This window comes from Trachymyrmex cornetzi, unplaced genomic scaffold (assembly GCF_001594075.2).
Source record: "Trachymyrmex cornetzi isolate Tcor2-1 unplaced genomic scaffold, Tcor1.1 scaffold133, whole genome shotgun sequence".
Lineage (NCBI taxonomy): Eukaryota > Metazoa > Arthropoda > Insecta > Hymenoptera > Formicidae > Trachymyrmex > Trachymyrmex cornetzi.
Window position 1 is genome coordinate 510,871 of NW_017295906.1, and position 24,509 is coordinate 535,379.

Genomic DNA, 24,509 nt, shown 5'->3' on the forward strand with positions numbered 1-24,509 from the left:
ATTCTACATCAAATAATCTTAAGAAAAAATATAAACTAGAATCAGAACCGTTAATAAAGATAATCGACAGCAAGATGAGACAAATGGGGAGGAATCGTTCAAGAAGAAAAAAGAGCAAAATTTCTTATACAAATATAATTGGTATACCACTCTAAAATGCGACTCCTATTCACCTGTACGAAGCACATGATGTATGGAGTATATTATATCTGCGAGGTGTGCAACGCTAGAACGACAATAAGTATATATAAGTAATACTATATTAGTATATACTATGATATATACATATATTATTGGTATATACTATAAGTATATTATTTGTATATACATTCCAAATTTCTTGGAATGAAATTTCACTCAGAGTGAAATATTTTCACTCTTTAAAAGTGGCTGTATGTTCACTCTCTCTCGGAATGAGATTTCACTCTAAGAAAATTAGAGTGTACTACTAGAAATAGTAGAAATATACTATTAGTGTAAACAGCATTAATATATTCACAATTAATTCTAGCTCACCAGATTCGTAATTTTTCTGGTTCTCATGATTGCGATACCGGTCATGCGGCGATTATAATCGATGATTCCATGTGGATGATGATCTCGTTGGGCGTCACAGTTGTTGCCGTTGTGATCAACCTAGAGAAAGCAACATCGATAAATCAGACAGGAGCCGAGTGGTCAAACTGTGAAATCAATTTCGCACTCGTCTGAGAGATTTAAGCTAATTTTGTCTATATCTTTACGAAGTGTCGTTTGCAACATTGCTCGTTTACTCAAAATCGTGCCTACTTGATTATCGAGTGAATCAGTTTCATTTCCTTTGGCGCCTTCCTAACTTTAGCGCTTTTAGTTATTTCTCTCAATCTAACGTCCGCTGTGCGCGTTAAAAACGGCAAGATAGTTCATCTATGGGAGAGAATATTGTAACGATAACGGTTGTCAACTGCGAATATACTTGTGAAAGGTGTGAATCTACGAATCTTTTCCACTCGTCTTTCTGATGTATCTTTATTCGGTCGTAGTGATTTTATCTCACTCCCTGTGCTACGTCTTTATAAGAGACATAAAAATAAAGAAACGCAATTGGGCTTGTTACAATCGAATGAAATCTACTTTTTAAGCAATTCGATCGCCTGTGATACATTAGGACGCCTTTCAAAGATCCGCTGTTATATTGCAATTAATTGTCACTACGTTTGTTATTTCGCTAAATTCACTTTTACACTCGATAAATGCAGTAGTTCGAAGTTCCGTCTGTTAACTCTAATTAATTCGATTGCTCTCTTATAATAAATTCTGATAAATATATATATGTATATATAAATATATGTCCTCTCCGGAAATAGATAGCTGTTCACAAAGAATGGATAGATATTTATTTGTATTTACTCACCTGAGCTTTTGGGTTGAGGTATACTCGAGCATTTGACTTTCATTTCTAATATTTAGTGTTTCGCATTGCACGCGTTAGTTTCATTACTTTTCTGGTTTGTTCTCTTTCCCATTTCTCATGTACGTCATGTATTAATATTTATCATTGATTGATAATCGTTTTTGATTGACTGTTATTCGGTTCCAAGTGATACGCAATTTAAAAAAAATTGTGTGCACAAAAAAGTACTTTTTATAGCAAGTTACTTTTTTTACTTATTTTTCATATAAAAATTGTACATTTTGCATATATATGATTAACAAGGTGAATCTTAAGTAATTATTCACAAACTCAAGGACTTTAGCTAATTTCTACTGCTTTCAAGTATATGTATAATTAACGAAAATAATTTTACTCATTTTGAATGCCGGTCTAGTTAGCGCAATATTGGATTTCGATAGTACGACTCTTCTAATTTTATTTTAAATTATTTTTAAACTATTTTGAATAGCACTAACTAGACTGCACCCACTATTTACTCGATTTGTCTTTTCTCTTTTAAGTGAGGGTGGATGACAACAAATTTGACATGTTTCTTGCTGGAAGAACGATACTTTCTGTCTCTCACCCTCTGACTTTCATTCATTGTTTCTTAAGTATCTCAGCTTGTTGCTACGCCTGTGAAATAAACTTGATTTTCATCAAACTTGGTCATTATTAGTACTTTTAAGTACCTTCCGCTGCTTAAACTCCATATGCTCTACAATTGCACTCATGATATTACTCTGTAATTGTACTCAAATGATACTGCTCTATAATTGAACTCATATGACTCTATAATAAACTCATTATATTACTCTATAATTGCATTCATATCATATTGTACTCATATTGCTCTATAAATATATTTATATCATATTTCTTAAGTAATAATACTCAAATATTATAATATTGTGTACTAATAATGATTGAACTTTTAGAAACTATAAGAGATGTCGGGCCTTATATCTGGGCTTGTCAATTATTTCCAACGCTACGTTTACGTATGACTCAGGGGTGAGATATTCCTGAAATAGTAACGTTATTTTGAAATTAATAGATATGTGAAATTTGTTATATGCTTTAGAATAAAATCTTTAAACTTACATACACTTTCACAAACTCACATAATTTTCTTCAAATGTTATCTAATTTTTACTTTTACCTTTTTCTAACTAAATATTTCTAACTGGACGTTATGATTTCTTAAATGAGTCTTCATCTTTCGTCCATGTATTTTTTTACCAGTTCGGAGTCGATTTTTCCTTACTGAAAACGTCGAAGAGATCATTGTCGTAGTTCCACAATTTTTAACAGTGAATATATCTCTAATTAATTTTCAACTCTTACAAAATAATTAAAATTTCGCTATCTATTCTCGCCACGTCTTCAAGATTTACTCTTCCTGAGAAATCTTTCATTCTAGACTGCTTACAATCTAACAATGCTTTGATACCTTTGTTAAAGAAAAAATCGACTGCAAACGGTCGAAGAATTCATAGACGAAAGAATGGCTCGGTCGGAAATGGCATTTAATCTACCATGTTTCCTAATAATGTTCACATATATACCTACTTTTTGTTACTATATTACCGAGATAATCTTTCGTCTAATTATCATACTTATTCGCCCATATTCAGTCTTTTTGATTAGCTTGTCTTCCTAGGGCAGTTGCTGGTTTTTGCGTGTTTCTCGTCCACTTTTTCTCTGTTTCTCGTGCTATAAGGTAAGGTGACAATAAGGGTAAGGGTATAAGTCTTTGATGTTCTCGATCTTCATTTTTTTCAATGTTTCTTTCATTTTCATCGTGCGATCGTTTACAATAGATCGGGACATAACAACATGATGCGCTATATAGAATTATTCGTAAAAGATGTATCATATACAATAAACAGTACAAATTATTTCAAGCGAGTTTCGTTAATTAATATAAAATAATGCACGACAGAGGATTAGACATTGTATAACTGCATTGTTAAATTCATTATACTATTCGACTCCTGGTCGGATTCTCTGCCGAGAAAAGAAATCTCATTCAAACAACCGAGACTCACATTTTTTTTTCTGCAATCATAGCTAACCGTTAAAGAAAAGGCAACAAAATTGCCAACTTTATTAAATCTTATGAAAAATTAACCATTTCATAAGAAAATTTAATTAATTTAATTTTTAATCGACGATTATCTCCAGTATAACATTGATAAACTGCTAATGACTCATCATCGACGACGGTCGTGACGGTTATTTGTCCAAGTTATAGATTGCAGAATTATTATTTATGTAATTATAAGTTATAAAATGGATGAATCTAATATTAACAAAAAATTACAGTAAACAATAAAATTTTGGCAAACAAGTATTACAATAAGTTATAAAATATTTCCAATAGTTTCAAAATAATCCTCGATATTTTCAATTGAATCTAACTGAATAGATATAAACTTTAAATAGTAACTTTAGATATCAGTTAATCAAAATGAATGAATATTAAGACATATTAAGAAGTGCTTATGTCAGTGTGTAACGTTATTCTCCTTCTAAGCCTTCAGGGATAGAGTACACAGTTCCATATATCGCGTGCTTTGCCATCACTTTTCCTCTCCACAAAAAAAGGGTTTATTTATGATTTCTATTTACAAAACAGGACGCCGACTTTACAGTGTCGTCGTTATCGCTTTTGTCATTGCTGGTTTTTCTTTAGTTATTACTGTTGTGATAAATTACGCTACGCAAATAGTGAAGAAAACGGTCGAGAAGATTAATCGCTCGACCGGGACTTAATTCTAGATTGTCGTACAGGCGACGTAGTGAAATAATGTGTGTATTAATTGCTAATTGTCAAGTATAAAATATGTATTCCCTATATCAAGCAATTCGATCAAGTTCATTCAACGCGCACGAGACGAAGACAAAGCAAGCGGAAGTGAAAAAAATCTTGGGAGCAAAGTGACGCGGAGCAGTGCCTTAGAAAAGCTGAGAGTCAATGAGAAGATTAAATTTTAAGAGTAAAACAATTCTTCAAACACATACGTCTATTGAAAAAGTGCATTCAGCAAAAGACAATTTTATATTCATATATATAAAATAATTACGACATATGTTGTATGTCTAACAGTACTAATTCCCAACTTTTTCAACACGTGTGATCAAATCAGCTTTTACGAAAAAGAGAGATAAATCCTTCGACGTACAAGCATGTACATCCCAATTTTACAATTTTACGTCACCTTGCTTCAAGATTCCTCGATTGTCATCGTTCTTCTATCAACAAATATATTTCGCAGTTTTAAAAGGAGAAAGTTTATTCTCTTTATCGTGCGACGGAAGATGGATACGATCTGTTCTGTGTTTTTTTTTTCTTTTCGCCTGGGAGAATTGTTGTCTACTTAGATACAAAATTAATGAGCGGATATTGATTAAGTGACGGATATCTTTAATAACGTCGCTGAGACTGGGCGTTTTGGTAACCAGCACTGCCACCTGGAAACAACCATAGCTCCTCCGTTCCATTACTCGAGAAATATAATTAGTGTTCTTGCTTCTCTACATATACATAAAACTGAACGGCCTACTTATATAGATCCTTGTACGATATCGCTACCAATTCTTTACCTGCCTATTATTTTTCGACGTTTTCGACGTGTGTATGTGTACGTGTACAATGAATATATATCACAACTTCATTTGCCTTTGATTCTTAATTACTTAAAAAAATGGACTTCTTGTAGATTAGCTCTGTGATGTAAATATCTTTGTGGACAGTCTTTTAATCTTGCTAACGCTCGAATATTGCAAAAATCTCGTGTATGTTTAAGTGGATAAACTTATTAAGAATCTTTCTTTGCTATTATGTTCTTGTGATATCGCAAATGCTCTTGTAATAATATAAACGCTTTTTGTAGAACTGCAAATACTTTTAGTACTGCGAGTGTTCTCGTAAGACATATTGCAACAAACATTTCGGTGTACTAAGAATAGCTGTTGATAATGTCGTTAAATATCTCTTGTAATGTTGCACTCGTACCTAACACATAACTATAGATATTTAAATCGTCTATAATAGCCCTACAGGTACATATATTTTTTGCGTTACAAGTCGTTACATTGTGTTCAGTACTGACTGTAATTTTCACTTGATTTTTAAACGACATGGTTTAACTAAATTTGATTTGACCTTATAATTTGGGAATCGCAATTCTCAAATTCATAAATCTCTCGGAATCATCTTTAATAATGTCTTTGATTATTGTTGTGTATATAATGAAATTTCACCGACTATCCAAAAGTTTCCTAAATTTTATAGAACGTCCTACACTTTCCTCGTTAAAAGTACGAAAATGGTCGTAAATCTTGCATATAAAATAATACACTAACATATGTTGTTTATGATATCTTTTTTTGTACCTTCCGGATGTTTTTTGTATGTTATTATTACTTATTTAGTATATTTCACGTATAAATTCTACATAAACACAATTTCCTTGTCCAATCGACTTAGCTAAATTTGTTTTCCTCTGATCAATGAACTTTTCTGAACTGCGAGTTGTACTTACCATAGTCCTGTTTCCCATAAACACCGTCCTGACTCGGATAATCTGCAATTACAAGAAAAACACGTATTTATCAAACAACGCTTCATGAAAAATGCCGAAAATATAGAAGCGAATGACTCAGACGAGAAATATCTGAAGAGTCGAATGAAATAACGAAAAAAAAAAAACTAGCATAATATAACGGTCGATTGAACGACAAAGCAGTCATGGCAAAATACAAAAAACAACGGAGTACATCTCCATGAGGAAGTGACAGTTAATGAATTGTAATCAATTAATATCGCTTAATTGCTTAAAATAATTTAAAAACATTTTCTTACAAATTAAATAAATCTACGAAGAAATCTTTATTATAATATTAAATTATAGGTTAAGAAATTCAAGAGAGATATATATTATAAATAAAATCAGATGATAGAGATATTGAAAAAGAATAATAAAAGGCTTAACGTGATAATTTATACACTTATATATATTTTTTCTGTTTTAGGTGAGAAAGAAATTGCACATATCACGGACCTTGTAATCCTGGAGTGAAAGATGGCAGGAGGCAGTGCTGCAGTGCTAGTGTCTCGATGAAAGGATCCGTATCTAATTTTTGTGTGATTTCTTATTACGTTCAAAATGGGATTTGTGTAACTCTGCGCAACTCATTCGCATCGATCGCGAGTAGAATAAAATTCGAAGAAAAAAAAACTATTTAAAATTCTACACAGATCTAACGATAAAAATTCAAATATCCGAGAAATAACGAGAATGCAAGAAAATTTCAAGAACTTGAAAAAAATTCAATTCTAATAGCATTAAGACTTCGAGAAATTCAAGTATTTGAGTTTCTAATTAATAAATCGATGATCTGACAAATTGGCCGCGCGTTTGCTCTCTTTTCTGTCGTCTAAATTAGAAGTTTAGTTTCTCATCTGAATCGAATCGTGTTTTACGCTTTTATTGCGAAATCGTGTTAACTCGGATGTAACCCGGAAAACAAAAACATTAGGTAGTGATCTTCAAGAACTCACTTATCATTGAGACATAAAATTATTTGTCAGAAAAGAGTATCGCATCGTATACAATATTTTATATTCAATGTTTTACTAGAAGTTTTACATGGAGAACATAATAAACTATTTGATACTTTCTGATACTTTATTAACTTTTATCGAGACACATTTATAATTAACATTTCATCAAGATTAATAATTAAATTCCCTACCATGATTTTATGACACAATTTGATATCATGACACTTCTTTACTGAAAATCTCTTCGAGCAAATAATTCAGTATTCCATCTTTATGATAAATGAGTCCTTAAGGATTGCTCCAACGGCCGTAGTTAATGAATTGTATAATGTGAACGATGACAGCGAACGAAACAACTAACCATAAGGTTGCGTCGAATAACCCCGGTTGATTATGTTGGCATTAGATCGGTCGTCATATGGATTAGCTGAGACATAACCGGCCCCGCCCCCCGGTCCCGCGGTTGACACTGCCTCCTGCTGGTAATCGGCTAGACATGCATTATGTAATATTAATAACTGTATATGGTGTCTCGCCGACCTACTCAATTCGATGCTCGAATACTCGATTAGTAGATTATCGCACGTTTTGAGTACTCACAATCAGTACTTGAGACTGTTGTGATAAGTACTGTCAACGTTACACGACAAATGCGTCAAGCTTAATCAATTCTTCATGATTTGAATTTTTATTTCAAATTATTATTACAGGAAGGTCACGTTTAGAATTAAAAATTTAAAGATCTGGAAGTTTTAGAAAAAATATAACTTCAAATTATTAGATCATGAGGAATTGATCAAAATTAATTAGCGAGAGACAAAGATACACAAATTGTAACAGGAAAAGTAACGACGCACATCGCATACAACACCTCTTTAGTGTCTATAACTCACCTGACGGCGGAGCTTTGCCGTAACTGTACGGATCGTTAGCGCCGAATCCTGCAGCTGGAACCGATGACGCCCCACCGTATCTGCTATCTGCTGCGGACGGTGGATAACCCTGGAATCAAAGGAGACAAAATAATCACGGATTCTGATTGAAAACACAATTAACAGTTTTTTTAATTAACACCAATAGAAAATTCTATTAATTTCGAGAGATTACAATTGTGTAATTATTTAAATTTATTGGAATAATTTAATTAAATTTAATGCTCAAAAATCCAGAATGTATTTTAATATTCAAATAATTAAAAATAATTCGTGGATTTTGTTTTCAGAATTGTCTCGGATATATGTATTGTCTTATCAATTTCATTTACCGTTTGTCCATAATCCTGAGGCTGCTGATAACTCTCATAGCCCTGATAAGACTGTGTGTAGCCTTGCTGTGAGCCATAGCCACCGCTACCGTATCCTACGGACTGTTGCTGCTGCGGTTGTTGTTGACTGCTGTAAGCGTTACTTGAACCTCCGTAACCTTGGCTATTATCATTCAAAAGCAAAATGTGTTGTTAATACATTCATTTTCTTTGTGTCTTATTAATATACTTCATTGATAATTTTTGGATTTTTATGTGAAAAATATAAATTGTAACTATTTATTAATTGTATATTGTATTATTATCTCTTCAATATTGTTTAATTTGTTATTATATTTGTTATAATATCTATACATATTTTTTTATTTTTTCGCAAATTTATTATTTCTAAAGAAGGTATGTTTTGAAAACAGAGATAAGTATGAGTTTTAGAAAATACTTAGCTTAGATAGTTTAAATTAAACCTTTTATAATATGTTATAAAAAGTATATATAATAAATTAATTTATTCTTGACAAAAGATTAAACATATATAATAGTAAACGTTTAATCTTTCATATTGATTGAAAATTAGTGTGAGAAATATAAAATATCTTAAGTAATACAATTTTGATAATTCTCTTTTGTATATATTGTCTCATTAAATATCCTAATAAACACACTCGCATAAAAAATTTTAATTAATGTTCGATATTTGGTAAACACATGACTAAAATTACACACGTCAATTTAATTTTCAATATTTAGTTTTCAAGAAAAAAATGCTTTTGAACGTTATGATAAAAAGAAAGTTTCTGTGATACTCACCTAGGAGGTTGAGTGGCGTAACCGTTAGATGGTTGGGAAGACGGCTGATCAAAGCGTGGCCTTTTGGAGGGTCCACTCGAGCTAGGTGGGCCTCCTCCTCGTTTTGTAGGCCCACCACGTCCACCACCAGTCCCCCGACCACCACGATCGAAGCCACCACGGCTGGGTCCACCTCTGCTTGACCCTCCTCTGAAACGATAAATTGCATTTGAATAAAAATATAATTCTATCACATTAATAAAATTATCGTTAATTTTTACAGAACGGGAGCATCACTATAATTATATATTTTTATATGTTTTTATTATATTATATTATATATTTTTCATATGGACTCCGTTTACACGGCTCGATTTCACGACCAGTTTCATAACATCAATGTTATAACTTCGGCATAAATCAAGTCGTGTAAACGTAGTCATTGTAATTTCTATGCTTGCTCTTGTCATTTGCTTGTTTTGCCTATTTCTAATACTAAAATTAACTATTAAGTAACCAGTGACACTACATATATTCACAAATAAAAACTTATGCCTCGTCTTTATATACTAATAAACTTTATTGCTTCACCGCTTGTGTCTTGTAGTGTGGACGTCTTATTCAATTCTCTTTATACATATTTTTTTATCATGACTTCTTGATGTTAAAAATATCTTAGTTTCACAAAAATTTATTTTTCCGACTGTCAAGCCGTCGAATTGGATCTATTACTTTAAATATAAAAAACTTTTATCAAGAAGTTTTCAAAAGAACAGTAACCATCATTACATAAATAATTTTACTCAGGTTTAAATAAATAAATTATTTTTTGGAGCTATGAGTTAACTCTCACCTGGATCCTCCTCTACCTCTATCCATGCCACGACCTCGGAAATTATTGCTACCTCCACGGCTATCTCCCCTGCCGAAGTCTCCTCTGCCTCTGCTACGGAAGCTATTACTGCCACCGCCCCTTCCGCCACCACCTCGTGGAGGACCACCCATTCCTAGGGGTGGTGGTCCACCTCCAGGTCCACTAGACATACCTGCTTCTGGTGGTCTATGTGAATGATCAATAAAAAACTATATTAGCTTCTAATACAAACTTATAAACTTTATTATTAAAAATATATAAAAGATTTATAAGACCTTGTAATTCAACAATTCTCAAAAATCACATTTCGCGATAAATTTATCAACAGACGTTAGTAGAAAGTACAAAGTAATAATGTATTATTAATAATGTACATTTATTAAATATATTAATATTTTTCATAATATTGAAAACAAATTAATATACAATTTATGAATTAATGACAAATTTAAATATTTTACAAAATATGATCAATTTTATTAGAATATAAAATATAAAATATATAATAATGAAATGCTTACCCTGGAGGAAAATGTCCACCTCGTCCACCCCTGCCAGGAGGGCCACCTCGGCCTCTCATGGGTGGACCTCCTCTCCCGCCAGGTCCATTACCTCGTCCGCCACGCATCATGCTACCACCTCGAGGAGGACCACCTCTGTTGCGAAATAAATATATCAGTTATTTCTTTCATATTTATATTACATACATAAGCATCTCTATTTGTACAATTTGATTAAATTCTTTCTTTCCTTACCTTCCTCTCTCTCCAAAACCGCCGCGTCCCCTCATTACTCCACCTGGGCCTCCACGGCCTCGAAAACTACCTCTACCACCTCCTGGTGCTCCCTCCATTATTCAAACTTCCTGTAACATATTTTGATTCATTTATATCAATTCTAGAAGTATAATCTACAAATTTTGAGGTACAATAACGTAAATGTATTTATAATAATTAATCCTGAAATTTTTTTTATACTCTCAAGCTTCAACTTTATAGATCAGCTATTCAAAATTTGTAATTGTAGATACTTGCTTGATATATATCAATGGACGTTTTCTAGAAATGATACAATAGGCTTGTCCTTTTTAGTTGAACTTCTTGTAGAGTTCATCTCTTCTCCTTTTTTCTCCATATTAGAGAAAAAGGAAAAGATGAATCATGTATAACAAGTTCAGCTAAAAAAAACAAACTTATGCCTGATTTTATCAATGTAAATCAACTTTAATCTCAGTTCAATTTATTGTTTACCTTTTTCTAATTTTTAGAATTAGGAAAAGATGAAAAGTTAGTTGAACCAAGATTAAGATTAAACTATATTGATAGCAATGAACATTAGTGTAATACAGTGAACTATTATATTCTTATTTGCCAATGTTAAACAAGGATAAAATATTTTACTGCATTCTTGCTGGTAAACGTCCAGTGTCTAAGGCTGCGTTCCGTTTCATGCATGATGCGTATGATGTATCATTTATCTTTGTTTAACATTCAGTGAATAACAAGGATAAATAATGCAGCATGCATATCATGCGTGAAACTGAATGCAGCCTATGGCTTTCCATAATGACAAGTTGGCACATAGCGTTTTTGACTGTAGCAGGTTTTAAACCGACTTGACTTGGATTGATATTTTGCTATTGATTGACGCTACATGTTCTACCAATATTAGAGCTTCCAGCGTCATTAATCCAACAAGGATCGGTTCAAAGCCCACTATAATCAAAAACGTTAACATCATTCTATTTTCTTTTTGCGATTTCAGTGAATAACAAAGATAAAACGACTTGTACTGGTTTGTGTCACCAAGTGGAAAGAACCTGATGCCTATTGCCTTCTTTTTTCTTGATGAAGATGTAAATAAAAAAAGAGCAACAGGCATAAATGCTGACATATCAAATCAATACCTAGAATTACAAATTTTGAACAGCACTGATCTATAAAAGTTAAAGCTTGAGGACATGAAAAATTTCAGAATTAATAAATCCAAGAATTAGAAGGTCAAGGAATCTTGAATTCAGAAATTTCCAGAACACAGATTCACAGTCCCATAGAATGTAACGTATTTGTCTAATCTGAAAGCAATTCAATGAAATTTTCCATCAAATTCTTTCAACAAAAGATAATCTACAATGCTAGTTATCAGTGCCTATGCAAATACGGAGAATATTGTAAAAAATAATCTAAATGCTCTCCTTCACTCTTCCTTTCTAAGCTGAAGTACCGAATTGCGTGTGAATCTCTTTATTTACCCCTCTTTTATTCAGGTCTCGGCGAGTTTTAACAAGATGCGGCGAGTCACGGCGTATCACCGACGCTATCCCGGAAAGTTCTATGAAAAATGTCCCCTCGCGGGAACGCGTCTCAGAGACACGACGTCAGATTTATTGAAGTGAACTATCGGAAAAAACCCGGAATCCCGGATTCACGAAACGAAACGATTTACAGAAACTGATGTTTACTTACGATAAGCAGGCGGCTATAAAGACGTCTCATAAATCAGGGACGCTCGCACCAACAAGCGAGCAAAATGGACGTCGGCAGGTCGGATACCGTAGCGGAAGTAGTGTTGTGAAATTGCGAATTGGAAGGACAAACTCGGCGCATGCGCGGCAGACGCTAGCAGACGCTGTTACTCATCTCAGGCGCGTACACATTTCGCCGGAACGGTGGGTAGCATTAGTCCCCTCGCGGGAACTAAACTTGAGCGACACTTTTAGGGCCACTTTCGTCGGTTTACTTAACCAGCCTAGTAACTGTAATGAAATAGAAAGAGATAGAAATAGTTCTATCTCTTTCTATTTAATTACAGTTACTAGGTTGGTTAAGTTAACTAATAGCGTTTTCGGCCCGGTCAGGTTTGCACCAACCTGGGTTGGATTAATGGCGTTTTGTGCTCTCCTATTGGTAGAGCGGGACGTCAACCAATAGGAAAGATTAATCCAACCCAGGTTGGTGCAAACCCGATCGGGCCGAAAACGCTATAAGCTTGCTGGTGAAAGTGGCCCTTAGCCGTACAATTTATTGGCACACTTTGGTGGAAATTTTTCTTAGACTTTTTCGTATCATTCATCAAAATTTTTATGCAATTTCAGAATATTTAAAAAAATTTTTTAATTTTTTCAGAGTTCCAAATTTTAGCAATTCATCAAAATTTTTATGTAAATTCCAAAATTTTTCAAAACTTTTGAACGATTTCATTACTTCTTCGAAAATTTCTCTGATATTTTACACAAATTTAAATTTTTAAAAGTGTCTAGAAATTCGTCCACATTTTTTCTAAAATTTTTCATGTATATATGTAAATTCTGATCTAAGATTTCTGAGATAAGATTTTTCATTCTATAGTTCCAGATGTGGAATTTTACAAAATCTGGAATAATTTAGGTTTTTTTTTATTTACCATTAATTAAAGTTAATAATATCATCTTTGAAGGACACGAAATGAAAACTATTAAATATATATAATAATAACATTAAGATATAAAATTTTTCTTTAATTTATCCAATTGATAAATTCTTTTACTACATATATAAACATACACACGCATACATTAATTAAATTGAATAATTAACACATATAGCGCTTAATTATTGACGTAAAAAGTAATGCAAATAGTACGTGAATTATTGACGTAAATAGCATTAATAATTTATGCGAGAGAAAGACATTCCACACAACGTTAGTACGAGCCTGAGACCGATCACGTGTTCAATGACGTAACTCACGCGCGCGCATGATGTCCGGAGCGATTTGTCCATCCAATTCGCAGCATTAAACGGAAAAAGAAGGATTGATTTGCAAGGACTGCGTGAGTCAGCTCACATCATTTATTCGTATCCGCTGCCAACAGCGGGCTCCAATCACCAACAGCATTCAATATTAATTTATAGTAATTTATTTATCTAAAGGCCCAAGGGTACATACTTAAATACAACACATCAGAAAATGTATAGCAAATTATTATAGTAAATTATCATGTTTTATTGTAATATAATCTTTAATAATAAAATTTATACAAGTTCACTATATAATAAATTTTATATTACGTACACGTATTATTGTTATTATATATAATCATCAATTTATTATTATATTATATATACTATCACTTTATTATAACAATAATGTCGAAGATATAATATCTTTGATGTAGACAATCGGAAGAGGCCCATTTCTCGAGTCCGTTCTTCTTAATTAATGCTCGTATTAAGGTACATTCACATGTAAGTGTCAAATAGCGGAAGTAGGAACCAATCAACGAGGCGATTTTTACAGTGGCGTAAAAAATATTTTTATTTTACTGCTCGTATCGACAGCTGATTGGTTGCTACTTTCGTTGCTTGACGCTTGCATGTGAATGCACCTTTATGCATTGAAGATTGGGATGGCACCCAGTTGGACACAGCTCAATTGGACACGAGCCACTCACAGTGCTTGAGACTACAAAGCTCCTAAGCACCGGTCGCTGTGATTGGTGGTGTCCAATCGAGCCGTGATCAATCGGAGCCTTTCCCCATTATACGTACATACATTATTAGACTCTATACGTAGAGTCCTAGGACTCTAATTATACGCAGTAATGAATTAAAATGGCGCTCTGATCACTTGATTTAGACAGTCAATCAGACCCTTCAATGTCGCATCTCTGTTATCTAGGCCTCTAGTCGGATCCAATGTGAAACCAGCAATTGTTCTGGGGCTCTATTCTTGAAAAGAAACGTATACGAAAGTCTAGGAAAATACTATAGTATATGTAACGTATACTGTAGCATTTCCCTAGACTTTTCGTGTATATGTTTCGTTTCAAGAATAGAGCCCCTGGCGCGCCGCGCGCTCGCTTCTTAACGCAAGCAGCTAACCACAAAAATAAAGAAAAACCCTAGCTTGCCTTCGCTGGGGACAGATGGCTATATCCCAGATGGTAATATCCCCACATCGCCGAGCCACGTGACCCAGGCGGCGCGCGCGGCGATTGGCCGACTATGCGTCATTTAAACCGGTGAGCCGTTGGCGTTGCACGTCTTTCGTGACCGTGAGTGCTAGGACTGCTAGGCGGTTTGAATTGAACAGAAGTACGGTGAGCAGCGAATTCAGTGGGTGTTCCTGCGGTACGGTAGCGTGTCCGCGCTCACGGCCGTTCACTCTTCTTTTGCTCTTTCCCGTCAACATCCTCACTACGGCTCTTTTTCTCGCAGGCACGGAAGAACAAGGGTAGAATTGAGAACCGATCGGGTATAACGTAAAGCAGTGCGCATCGGTCATTGAAGTATACGATAAACGCGCGAATCTCTGCCGGCCGGTATTGCCGGTAACGTGATTTCGGGGGGGCGAAAACGTAGGTCGGGATCGACGACACGACAGCGGCCACGGCGTGGCAGCGGCAAAACGTGTCTGTCTGATAACCACACACGGCGTCATCGAGTAATATCACCACGTACGACGGCGATACGACAGCGGGTTTGTTCGTCACTGCGATTACATCGATTGCATTATGTCGAATGAGGAGGAGAACACTATACCGAACGTGATATACGACAAGAACACCGGCAAGAGTTACATTAAGGGCCGGTTCTTTGGGAAGGTAATGAACGACCGCTGCGTCCTTGAGCTGCCTTCGCCTTGACCTTTCTCAGTCAGGATGGCATTATATTTGTGCGTTTTTGTTGTACGACTTCAAACCTGTTGATTGGCTGTGAAATGGAGAAATCCGAGGACCTCTCCGTCTTGCAGCCCGTTAACTGACTTTAAAAAATTTCTACGACAAAAATGCACGAATGTTATCTTATCCCCGCCCTATCGCATTCCTCCATATATATATATATATATACGCACGTGAAAACACGATCCTCCGGCGTTCGACACTTGTTGCACTCGTGTCGACGACGCGATTTGTACGAGACTTGAGAGGATTTGTAATTGCGAGAGAAGCTCGTGACGTTTGGGAAAGATTGTTTCAGCTCCCCTTCGGGGATTCTATAAATATTTGTATTGAAAGTGATACTCTAACTTGAGTTCATTTCTACCAATTCAGGTTACTTTTGAGAGGAGACATAGCTGACATAAACGTCGTTCTGTCTTTCTTGACATTCAATATATAACAAAGACATATTTATGTTTCCTAAAAGGAAAGCAGCCTCGTGTTAGTCACTTTAATTTATCTATTTTTTATCTCTTTTTAGAGTTCTAATACTAGAAAAGAGATAAAGAATATAAGCCAAGCTCTTAGGGCCAGTTGTTCCACCTTTTGGTAAATTTTACCTGTTGGGTAAGTAGCAAGATTACCCAATCACATACATAGATTACCAGATTTACCTCACAGATAAAATTTACCAAAAGGTGGAACAATCGGTCCTTAAACTAAGAGATTAGTTATTACCTTTGTAAAGATTAACATCACAAAATTGAAAAAGTTTTATGAAAAAAGATTATTTAATTATATTTTTTCATGTGTGTGTACTTAAATCTTTTCTATTTCTACCAATTTAGATTAGCTTTAATCTTTTAGTTTAATTTATCTCTTTGTAATTCTTAGCAGAGAATGGGGAAAGTAATTTTTAAAAATATCCTGTTACAGTTATTTCCATTCCCTAATTCTTAGAACAGTAAAAAGTAAGTTAAACCAAGATTAAAATAAATTTACATTGATAAAAATGAATACTAGCGAAACTGAGGAAATTTTATGAAAGATTGCTTAAATGCTTTTCTTATTAAAAATGTTATATATATATATATATATATATAAGAGATATTTCTTGGATAAAGTTATCTAGAGATGAAAAAATTGGACATAAACTAAAAAGAAAAGTCCTCTTATCATTTTACGGTTTTAGCAATAGTTAATAAGATATTAATTGCTAAAAATTGCCAAAAATTGATTTTTAATAATTTTTTACTCAAATACTATCAACTTTACAGAAAAAGTGTAACAGACAAAAATTGTTTATTTTCTTCTCATAAAGTTCTGAGAATTTTTTAATATCGTATTTTCTCATGTTGATAACAATAAGAAAATGCAGTCCTAAAAAGTTGATAAAAAATTCTGAAAAAATTCTTAGAGTTCTATGAGAAAAAATAAATTTTTGTCTCTTGCAGTTTTTCTGTAAAATTGATAGTATTTGAGTAAAACATTATTGAAAACCAATTTTCGACAATTTGTAGCAATTAATATCTTATCAACTATTGCTAAAATCGTAAAATGCTAGAGGACTTTTTTCTCAGTTTAGTCCATTCTGCCCCTATGCGAAAGATTATCATCACTTTCCAAACACATCCTGGCATATATTATATATATATATATGTATATATATATATATATATATATACACATATAAATTACAACATTATATCTAGTCTACATAACAATCTAGTCCCATTTTTATCTTTTATCTTGTATTATGTTACTTTTCAGATGCTAAATCTATTTTAAAGACTCTTGAATTTGTGTTAAAATTTTGTTCATGGTTTTATATATATTGTACAAAATAAGATTAATATCTGAAAGATAAAAAGATAAAAATGGGACTAGATTGTTATATAGAGTAGATATAATGTTGTAATTTATACATATACAATTTTCTTTTTTTGATCTTGAATTAGAATATACATATATATAGAATATATTAAATTATACATGTATATTAAAATAGGTAGCATAAGTAAATAGAATTTTATCTTGTGAATTTCTTTGAGTTATAAATTTTTAAAAATAAACATTAAATATACATATACAGGGTGAATCAGAGTCGTTGAACCAACTTTTTATCCTACGAGAAAATTATCGACTTCATACCTAATTAAATTATAACGTGTACAATCAATTATTTTCTCATAGGATAAAAAGCTGGTTCAACGACTTCGATTCACTCTGTATATGGGTTACTCAGAAATCATTAAAATATAATTACGTGCAGAAAATTATTTTTACAATTAAAATATTAGTTTTTTCTTTTAAAAAAGAAATTTGCTTTTTCCTTTCTTTTATAATTTTTATAATTTTTTCTTTTTATTTTTTTCCTTTCGTTTTTGTAATTTTTATAATTTTTCTTTTCTTTGTTTGATTTTATGTCCATTACTTCATAGGGTGGATTTGCAAAATGTTACGAAATCACAGAGTCAAAGTCTCACCAGGTATTCGCGGGGAAAATCGTGCCAATGTCACTGATGGCGAAACACAATCAAAGAGAGAAAATGACACAAGAGATTGCGATTCACCAGAGCTTGAATCACAGACACATCGTTGGCTTTCACGGCTTCTTCGACGATAACAAAAATATTTATATCATCCTGGAACTCTGTCGCAAGAGGGTAATCATTTATAACAGTACCTACTTTGCGAGTATCAAGTACCAATTATGACAGTCTTATAATTGTTTAATGTTGTAGTCTATGATGGAACTGCACAAGCGCAGGAAAGCGCTGTCGGAATGCGAAACACGATACTTTATGAAGCAAATTTTAGATGGAGTTTTTTACCTGCATCAGAACAAAATAATTCACAGGGATTTAAAATTAGGCAATTTGTTTTTGAATGACGATTTGCAAGTCAAGATCGGTGATTTCGGATTGGCAGCCAAATTGGTGCACGACGGTGAACGGAAAAAGTAATTATTATTTAAATACATCACTCTTATGATAAATGTGTCATCTTCTCTATTCGTTGCTATAAACAATTTTATTAACGTTAAATTTGGAGAAATTAAATTATATTTTATTTTTAAGAGTTTTATTTCATTATTTTTTATATGTTTAAATTCAGTTATTGTTTAAATTAAATAAATGTTAGTAAATTACTAATGTACACTCAAACATATTTTGATGAGATTTTTACTCTGCTAAAGATAAACTAATTTCATCATAATTACACAAAATTTTATTATATGATTTGACTGGTGAATTTTTCAACAGAACTGTCTGCGGTACTCCGAATTACATTGCTCCAGAAGTGCTCACGAAAACTGGCCATTCTTATGAAGCTGACATATGGAGTATTGGTTGCATAATGTATACTCTACTTGTGGGCAAGCCGCCTTTCGAGACGTCAAGCCTGAAGGAAACATATTCAAGGATTAAGCAAGTGCAGTACAAGACACCGCAACACATTAGTAAACCTGCCATGAATATGGTGGCGAACATGTTACAATTGACTCCTTCAAAACGTCCATCCGTCGCTAGACTAATAAGAGATACATTCTTTACTTCTGGTAAGACATCAGTGTTTCAACTAAAATACCATTATTTAATGTGTTTGTTTTTGTAATATAATTTTGTCAATTATATAACAGACCTTAATGATGTGTTTGTGTGATAACATAAATCATATTATTTTTTATTGTTAATTTTGTGTAATTTAAGTTGTTAGTAATAATTAGACAGAAGCACTTTGCCAATGTGAGATATTTTCTACATACATAACTTTATAATTTCATATTTTATAATAATAACATAGACATTTCGACCTTAGTATTAAAAAAAAAGTCATCAATATTTAAAATTAAAATTAAAAAAAATAAACATTTAAATAGTGTTATTTCTGTTTGGTGTCCGTGCTTTATTACTTGCTGACAAAGTAAATTTGAAGAATTTTTGATAATCATGGTTAATACACAGGACTTATTTTGTTCTAAAAACATGATATCAATTTAAAAGAATTTCCGTTATTTGCGATCACAATATGGCAGACATTCAAATGAGATTTGATACATATGTGAAAGGACTTCACCAATAATGACAAAAATTGAGATAATTATATGTGAAGATTTGTAATGATCAATTTCTAAAGAATTAAATTGACAAGCTAGCGATGTAAGCGCCTGTGTTAATATAGGATACAAAACTGTAAAATTAATTATGCAAAAAATATCCTGCATTGACTTTTATGCTCCTATGTAATTATTATTGATTTAATTATAAAGCTTTTGTCATTTTTTTATTAAGTCATTACTTTAAATTAATTTAAACTAAAATGGAGAAATTTAAGTTGATTTTTTTTTCCACCAAATTTCTCTTAATTTCTCTCTTGTTAAAGCAAATTGCGATATTGAATAATTTTTAATTTTTCTTTCTTTCTCTTTATTATTTGCCAATGAAAATAAAATAAAATAATTTTCTTATTTAAAAATTGCAGGATACATGCCAACGAGTTTGCCGCTCTCATGTCTAACAATGGCACCACGTTTGGACATGCTCGAGTCACACTGCAATCGTAGACCACTCGGTGAGATGAACCTTAACGGTTACACGGAGCAAGACATCCTTTCTAACCGAGTGCCGAACAGTCCATCACGAAAAGCTAAGCCTAATGAAATCACTGAGCCACAGAGAGTCAATCTCGATATCAGGAAGATGCTTCAGACGATGAAAGAGCAGATAGGTATCGTGTTGAAAACTAAGCCTGCTAAGGAGATAATTTCTTCAGCTGGTATGTTAAAAAATTTTATAGCTTCTGTTATATTATAGCTTAATATAATAATTTTTGACAAAATAGAAATAATAAATAAATTATCTTAAAATAATAAATATCTATAATAATATTCAACATGCATACTTTTTCTCACCAAAGTTTTAATGGGAAAAATCTTAAAAAATTTATGTCTAAAAATTTTGTATATTTCATAATTTTAGCTATAGTTAGAAGTCATTATAAAAAAGCAATTATTTTAATATTGTTGTATTATCACATTTTGTCTATTGTTTTGTTTTAACAATGTCTCATCTCAGTTGTTATTGAGCAGTTCTAGTGAAAAGACTTAATATACTTTTATTCCTGTACGATCAGTTATTATGATTATGAATAAATGTACATTTAAAAATAATATTACAAAATATACACACACTTTAATGATTGAAAACATTCAAACTTATTTTTTGGAAAACTTGATTTTTTGAATTATGTCGTTTTGATAAATGAGTGATATATATATATATATATCGTTCATTATTTATATATATATGCACAAATTATATGGATACAAATATCTATAAACTTATTTTACATATATTTCTTAATGGAATATCACAATGCAAATAATGACTAGAATTGAATATAGTTCTCATATTCAGTGTTAATGTATTTAAAATATAAAATTGTTATAAAAATCTTTGAAAATTTGCAGACGAATTGACTGATCCGGCAGCGCAACCTGTGATTTGGATCAGCAAGTGGGTGGACTACTCGGATAAGTATGGTTTCGGATATCAGTTGTCCGATGATAGCGTCGGCGTGATGTACAACGACGGCACGCGGTTGATTATGATGGCGAATGGTTACAATATTCATTATATCAATCGCGAGGGCGATGAGTTGTACTACACGGTCAAGGATTGTCCCGTTAATCTCGAAAAGAAAATGAAACTGATGAACTTCTTCATGAAATACATGAATGAGCACCTGATGAAGGCGGGTGGCTCTATCGCAGTGAAACAGAGTGACTCTCTCTCTAGAATACCTTATATACATCAGTGGTTTAGAACTCAGACAGCCGTGGTAATGCAACTGACCAATGGCACAGTTCAAGTAAGTGTTAATTAATCGATTATCTTTAAATATATGTATATACATGTGTATGTATATACATATACATGTAAAAAGATAAAAATGATTAATTGTCAAATTATGCATGCATCAGATAACAACTATTGAGAGGATGATGACTATATATGTTCATTGTCCTCGAAATGAATTATAATCTCAACACTTATTCTAAACCTTTACTTTTTTGAGTTTTCTCTAAAGCATATTAGAGACGAGGATAAAACTCAAAACTTTGCAGATTGATTCCATCTACATGGAGTCATGCGTTACTCTCTATATAGTTATTATCTGGTGCATTTATTAAAAGTAATGTAATGTGATAATTTATTTTTATTTTATTTTTATGTTTCCTAAATTTTTCATAATTTTCATTTTTGTTTTAAAATAAAATGCATTATATTTTTCTTTACATAATTTAAAATAATTTATATATTTTTATCTATTTTAATATACTTTAAAATAAGAATACTATTTAATGTAAATTATGTCTTCTCACTGAGACTTGTTATTGTTACCTTATAAATATTGTTATATATATGTTGCTCTTGCTCCGAGATAAATAAAACTTCATTTATTTCTCAGATCAACTTCCTGGATCATGCAAAGATCATTATGTGTCCATTGATGACGGCAGTTACCTATATCGATCACGACAAGAACTTCAAGACTTACAGACTCCAGACCATTCAGGAAAATGGTTGCTGTAAAGGATTGACTGACAATCTAGTGTACGCGTACGAGAAGATCAAACTGATGCTGCAGAATTCTCATGCCCGATAAAAATGATGATAAAATCATCTATGCCACGGAAAAACGAGAAAGAAAGAAGAGAAATAGCAAGTGCCTTTCTTAGCACTATAAATTTAGAGAAACGCGACATATATGTATTTATTTTCTGATAGCGCTGTTTTGTAGCGAAAGAGAGAGAGACATTGATAAATAGAGGAGAGAGAGAGAGAGAGAGAGAGAGAGAGAGAGAGAGAGAGAGAGAGAGAGAGAGAGAGAGAGACGGGCGAATGGAAGTCATGACCATGCATGATTTTTTGCCCAATTTTTATACAGACGTATAGAATTTTGCTAGGTGATCTTTTTTCTTTCTTTTTTTAATCATTTACGAAAGAGAGAGGACCAATCGCGCAACCAAGGCTAAACATTTCGCGAGAAGACATCCGACATGCTACCGTTATTAGGTATGTCACACATATTACTTAAAGTCAATTGATTGGATGTCCTTAATCTTTCGTCTATTTTCAACGACTGAAATCGCGATTTCTAAAATCTTAGTTAACTTCTATTAATATTTAGGATTTCAAACTGAAACTCTCTTATTCATACATCCATCGTAGAGTCCGGCCTATTGCCTTCAATTCTCATTAGGGATCTTTCGAGAGACTCATCATTGATTCCCAATGATTGCTTAAAAAGATATTCTGCTCTGACTTTGCAAATGAATTAAATTCAATCCAGAGATTTAGCACCGTGTTTACCACAAAGAAAAGGAAAAAAAGGAATTGTGCGGTGCATACGGGAATCGTGATTCGACTGTGAGTGGTGCAATCTAACGTCTGATTTCATTGTAATCGAGATGAGAGACCTGCAAAGGCTAGTCCTATGACTAATGCGGTGTTTATTCTTCGCTTCCGAAGATTTGCTAAGAGCTTACATGCGGATCCGTTCGAAGCAGTGCGACTTGGATCACCGAGCGATTGATAATTTCTAAACAATAACTGTTAAATTATAGTAACAACGGTGTGTAAATTTATTCACATTTATCAAAGATGTTCGAGATGAGACTTCCAAACGAATTTTGACTTGTTTATGGCTTAAATGTTTCAGTTGTGATGTATCAATAATCGAAAGTATGTTAATCATTTCAAGGAATTTAGGAATGAATAACAAATGACAATTGAATAAATTACATCGTGATTATTTCCTTTTCACTATTTCATTTACAGACACTTCACGTATTCGGTAAAATAATATATCGGTCAGTTTAGATCTATAAAAAAATATAGTTTTTGTACAACACACTGCATATATAGAGAGATAATCGTTATTATTAATGCTCAATTCTCGCACATACTCGTATAAAGATAATTCGTACAAAATGAGTTTGTTGAAATGTTTCAAAAAACTTTTTATGTAACATCTTTGATTCTTAATTTAAAGCTACGCGTTGTTGCCAAAAAAGCAGAAATGCGATATTGTAATTTCTCAATATCTAAGCTGTTTTTTAATATTTACTTTTCTTTTATTACAAAACAAGAAACAGAGATCCTAGGAAATTCCAATATTGCACCTCTGCCTTTTCGGCAACAACGCGTAGCTTAAATTAAGAATTGAATATGGTCTATAAATAGTACTTACGAAACTCATTTTGTAGAAATTACCTTTATACGAGTGTGTGCAAGAATTTAACATGAATAATACCGGTTATCTCTGTGCTTGTTAAAACTCGCTAAGATCAGATACCGTATTGTAAATAGTGATTAATTCGTTTAGAAGTTTCGTAGAATTAAAAAAAAATGTGAAAAAAATTAATTTACTGTTTCTGTCAAGAAATTCATCAAGTGATTTGTGATTTTCCGCATTGCTTCGATCGGTTAGAGAACGTTTAGAAGAGTCAATTATATCGAGCTACTTTGTATATGAAGATTATTCTGCCTGATAAAGATAATTATACGAAGACTATATCTTTTTATAGACAAACTGACCAATGTATTAATTATCGCATATAAATCGATACGCGCATAAATGCGATGTGTTGTACTGTAAGTTTTTCACTTGTAATATTAGGTTGTTATAGATGATGATTCCGTTTTTATAAGATTATTGTAACATCGAGTTGGCGCACGCGCGTTACGAGAGTTTCTGTATCTTTCTCAGCATTGCGCGATCTTGAGTTTGATCTAAAGTTAATTAATATAATTGAATGACAGGTTCAACGATTATAAATATTCTATATGAATGAGACTCTAAGGCGATTGAGGAATTAAAAAAATCAAGTTCCGCGAATATTTGCGGATCTTAAGGCACAAAGTGTTGATTGGAGTAGCCGAGATTTAA

The 24,509-nt window shown here is 32.7% G+C and overlaps 2 protein-coding genes across 9 annotated transcripts; one reads left to right on the top strand and one right to left on the bottom strand.

Moving 5' to 3' along the window:
- Positions 1–560: 560 nt before the first annotated feature.
- Positions 561–12,488, bottom strand: LOC108770773 (keratin, type I cytoskeletal 9). Of its 8 annotated transcripts, none has more exons than XR_001940614.1 (11): positions 12,376–12,488; positions 10,666–10,775; positions 10,432–10,566; positions 9,890–10,096; positions 9,058–9,246; positions 8,251–8,413; positions 7,880–7,988; positions 7,348–7,476; positions 5,965–6,006; positions 2,577–3,130; positions 2,327–2,439 (listed from the first exon to the last, which is right to left on the bottom strand). XR_001940614.1 is itself a non-coding variant. In XM_018522485.1 (10 exons), exons 2-10 carry the CDS (start codon positions 10,761–10,763, stop codon positions 632–634), a joined length of 1,077 nt encoding a protein of 358 aa, XP_018377987.1. In that variant the 5' UTR covers positions 10,764–10,775; positions 12,376–12,488; the 3' UTR covers positions 561–631. The 8 variants fall into 8 exon arrangements, 6 of the variants coding, with proteins under 6 accessions (XP_018377987.1, XP_018377990.1, XP_018377985.1 ...); XR_001940615.1 differs by having other exon boundaries at positions 2,343–2,439; positions 2,987–3,130; XM_018522485.1 differs by lacking the exons at positions 2,327–2,439; positions 2,577–3,130 and adding an exon at positions 561–636.
- A 2,898-nt stretch (positions 12,489–15,386) lies between these two features.
- Positions 15,387–22,382, top strand: polo (Serine/threonine-protein kinase polo). Its single transcript, XM_018522471.1, has 7 exons — positions 15,387–15,494; positions 17,993–18,217; positions 18,296–18,513; positions 18,818–19,113; positions 20,037–20,330; positions 21,025–21,425; positions 22,026–22,382. Exons 1-7 carry the CDS (start codon positions 15,405–15,407, stop codon positions 22,221–22,223), a joined length of 1,722 nt encoding a protein of 573 aa, XP_018377973.1. The 5' UTR covers positions 15,387–15,404; the 3' UTR covers positions 22,224–22,382.
- The last annotated feature ends 2,127 nt before the right edge of the window (positions 22,383–24,509 follow it).

Excerpts from the sequence above, each read along its gene's own strand:
- polo (XM_018522471.1), top strand. The coding sequence starts at position 15,405 with ATGTCGAATGAGGAGGAGAACACTATACCGAACGTGATATACGACAAG. Across the intron at positions 20,331-21,024 it reads GGAGATAATTTCTTCAGCTG|ACGAATTGACTGATCCGGCA; the intron begins GTATGTTAAAAA and ends GAAAATTTGCAG. Across the intron at positions 21,426-22,025 it reads TGACCAATGGCACAGTTCAA|ATCAACTTCCTGGATCATGC; the intron begins GTAAGTGTTAAT and ends TTTATTTCTCAG.
- LOC108770773 (XM_018522483.1), bottom strand. The coding sequence starts at position 10,763 with ATGGAGGGAGCACCAGGAGGTGGTAGAGGTAGTTTTCGAGGCCGTGGA. Across the intron at positions 9,247-9,889 it reads AGAGGTAGAGGAGGATCCAG|AGGAGGGTCAAGCAGAGGTG; the intron begins GTGAGAGTTAAC and ends TTATCGTTTCAG. Across the intron at positions 6,007-7,347 it reads TTATTCGACGCAACCTTATG|ATTATCCGAGTCAGGACGGT; the intron begins GTTAGTTGTTTC and ends TTGTAATTGCAG.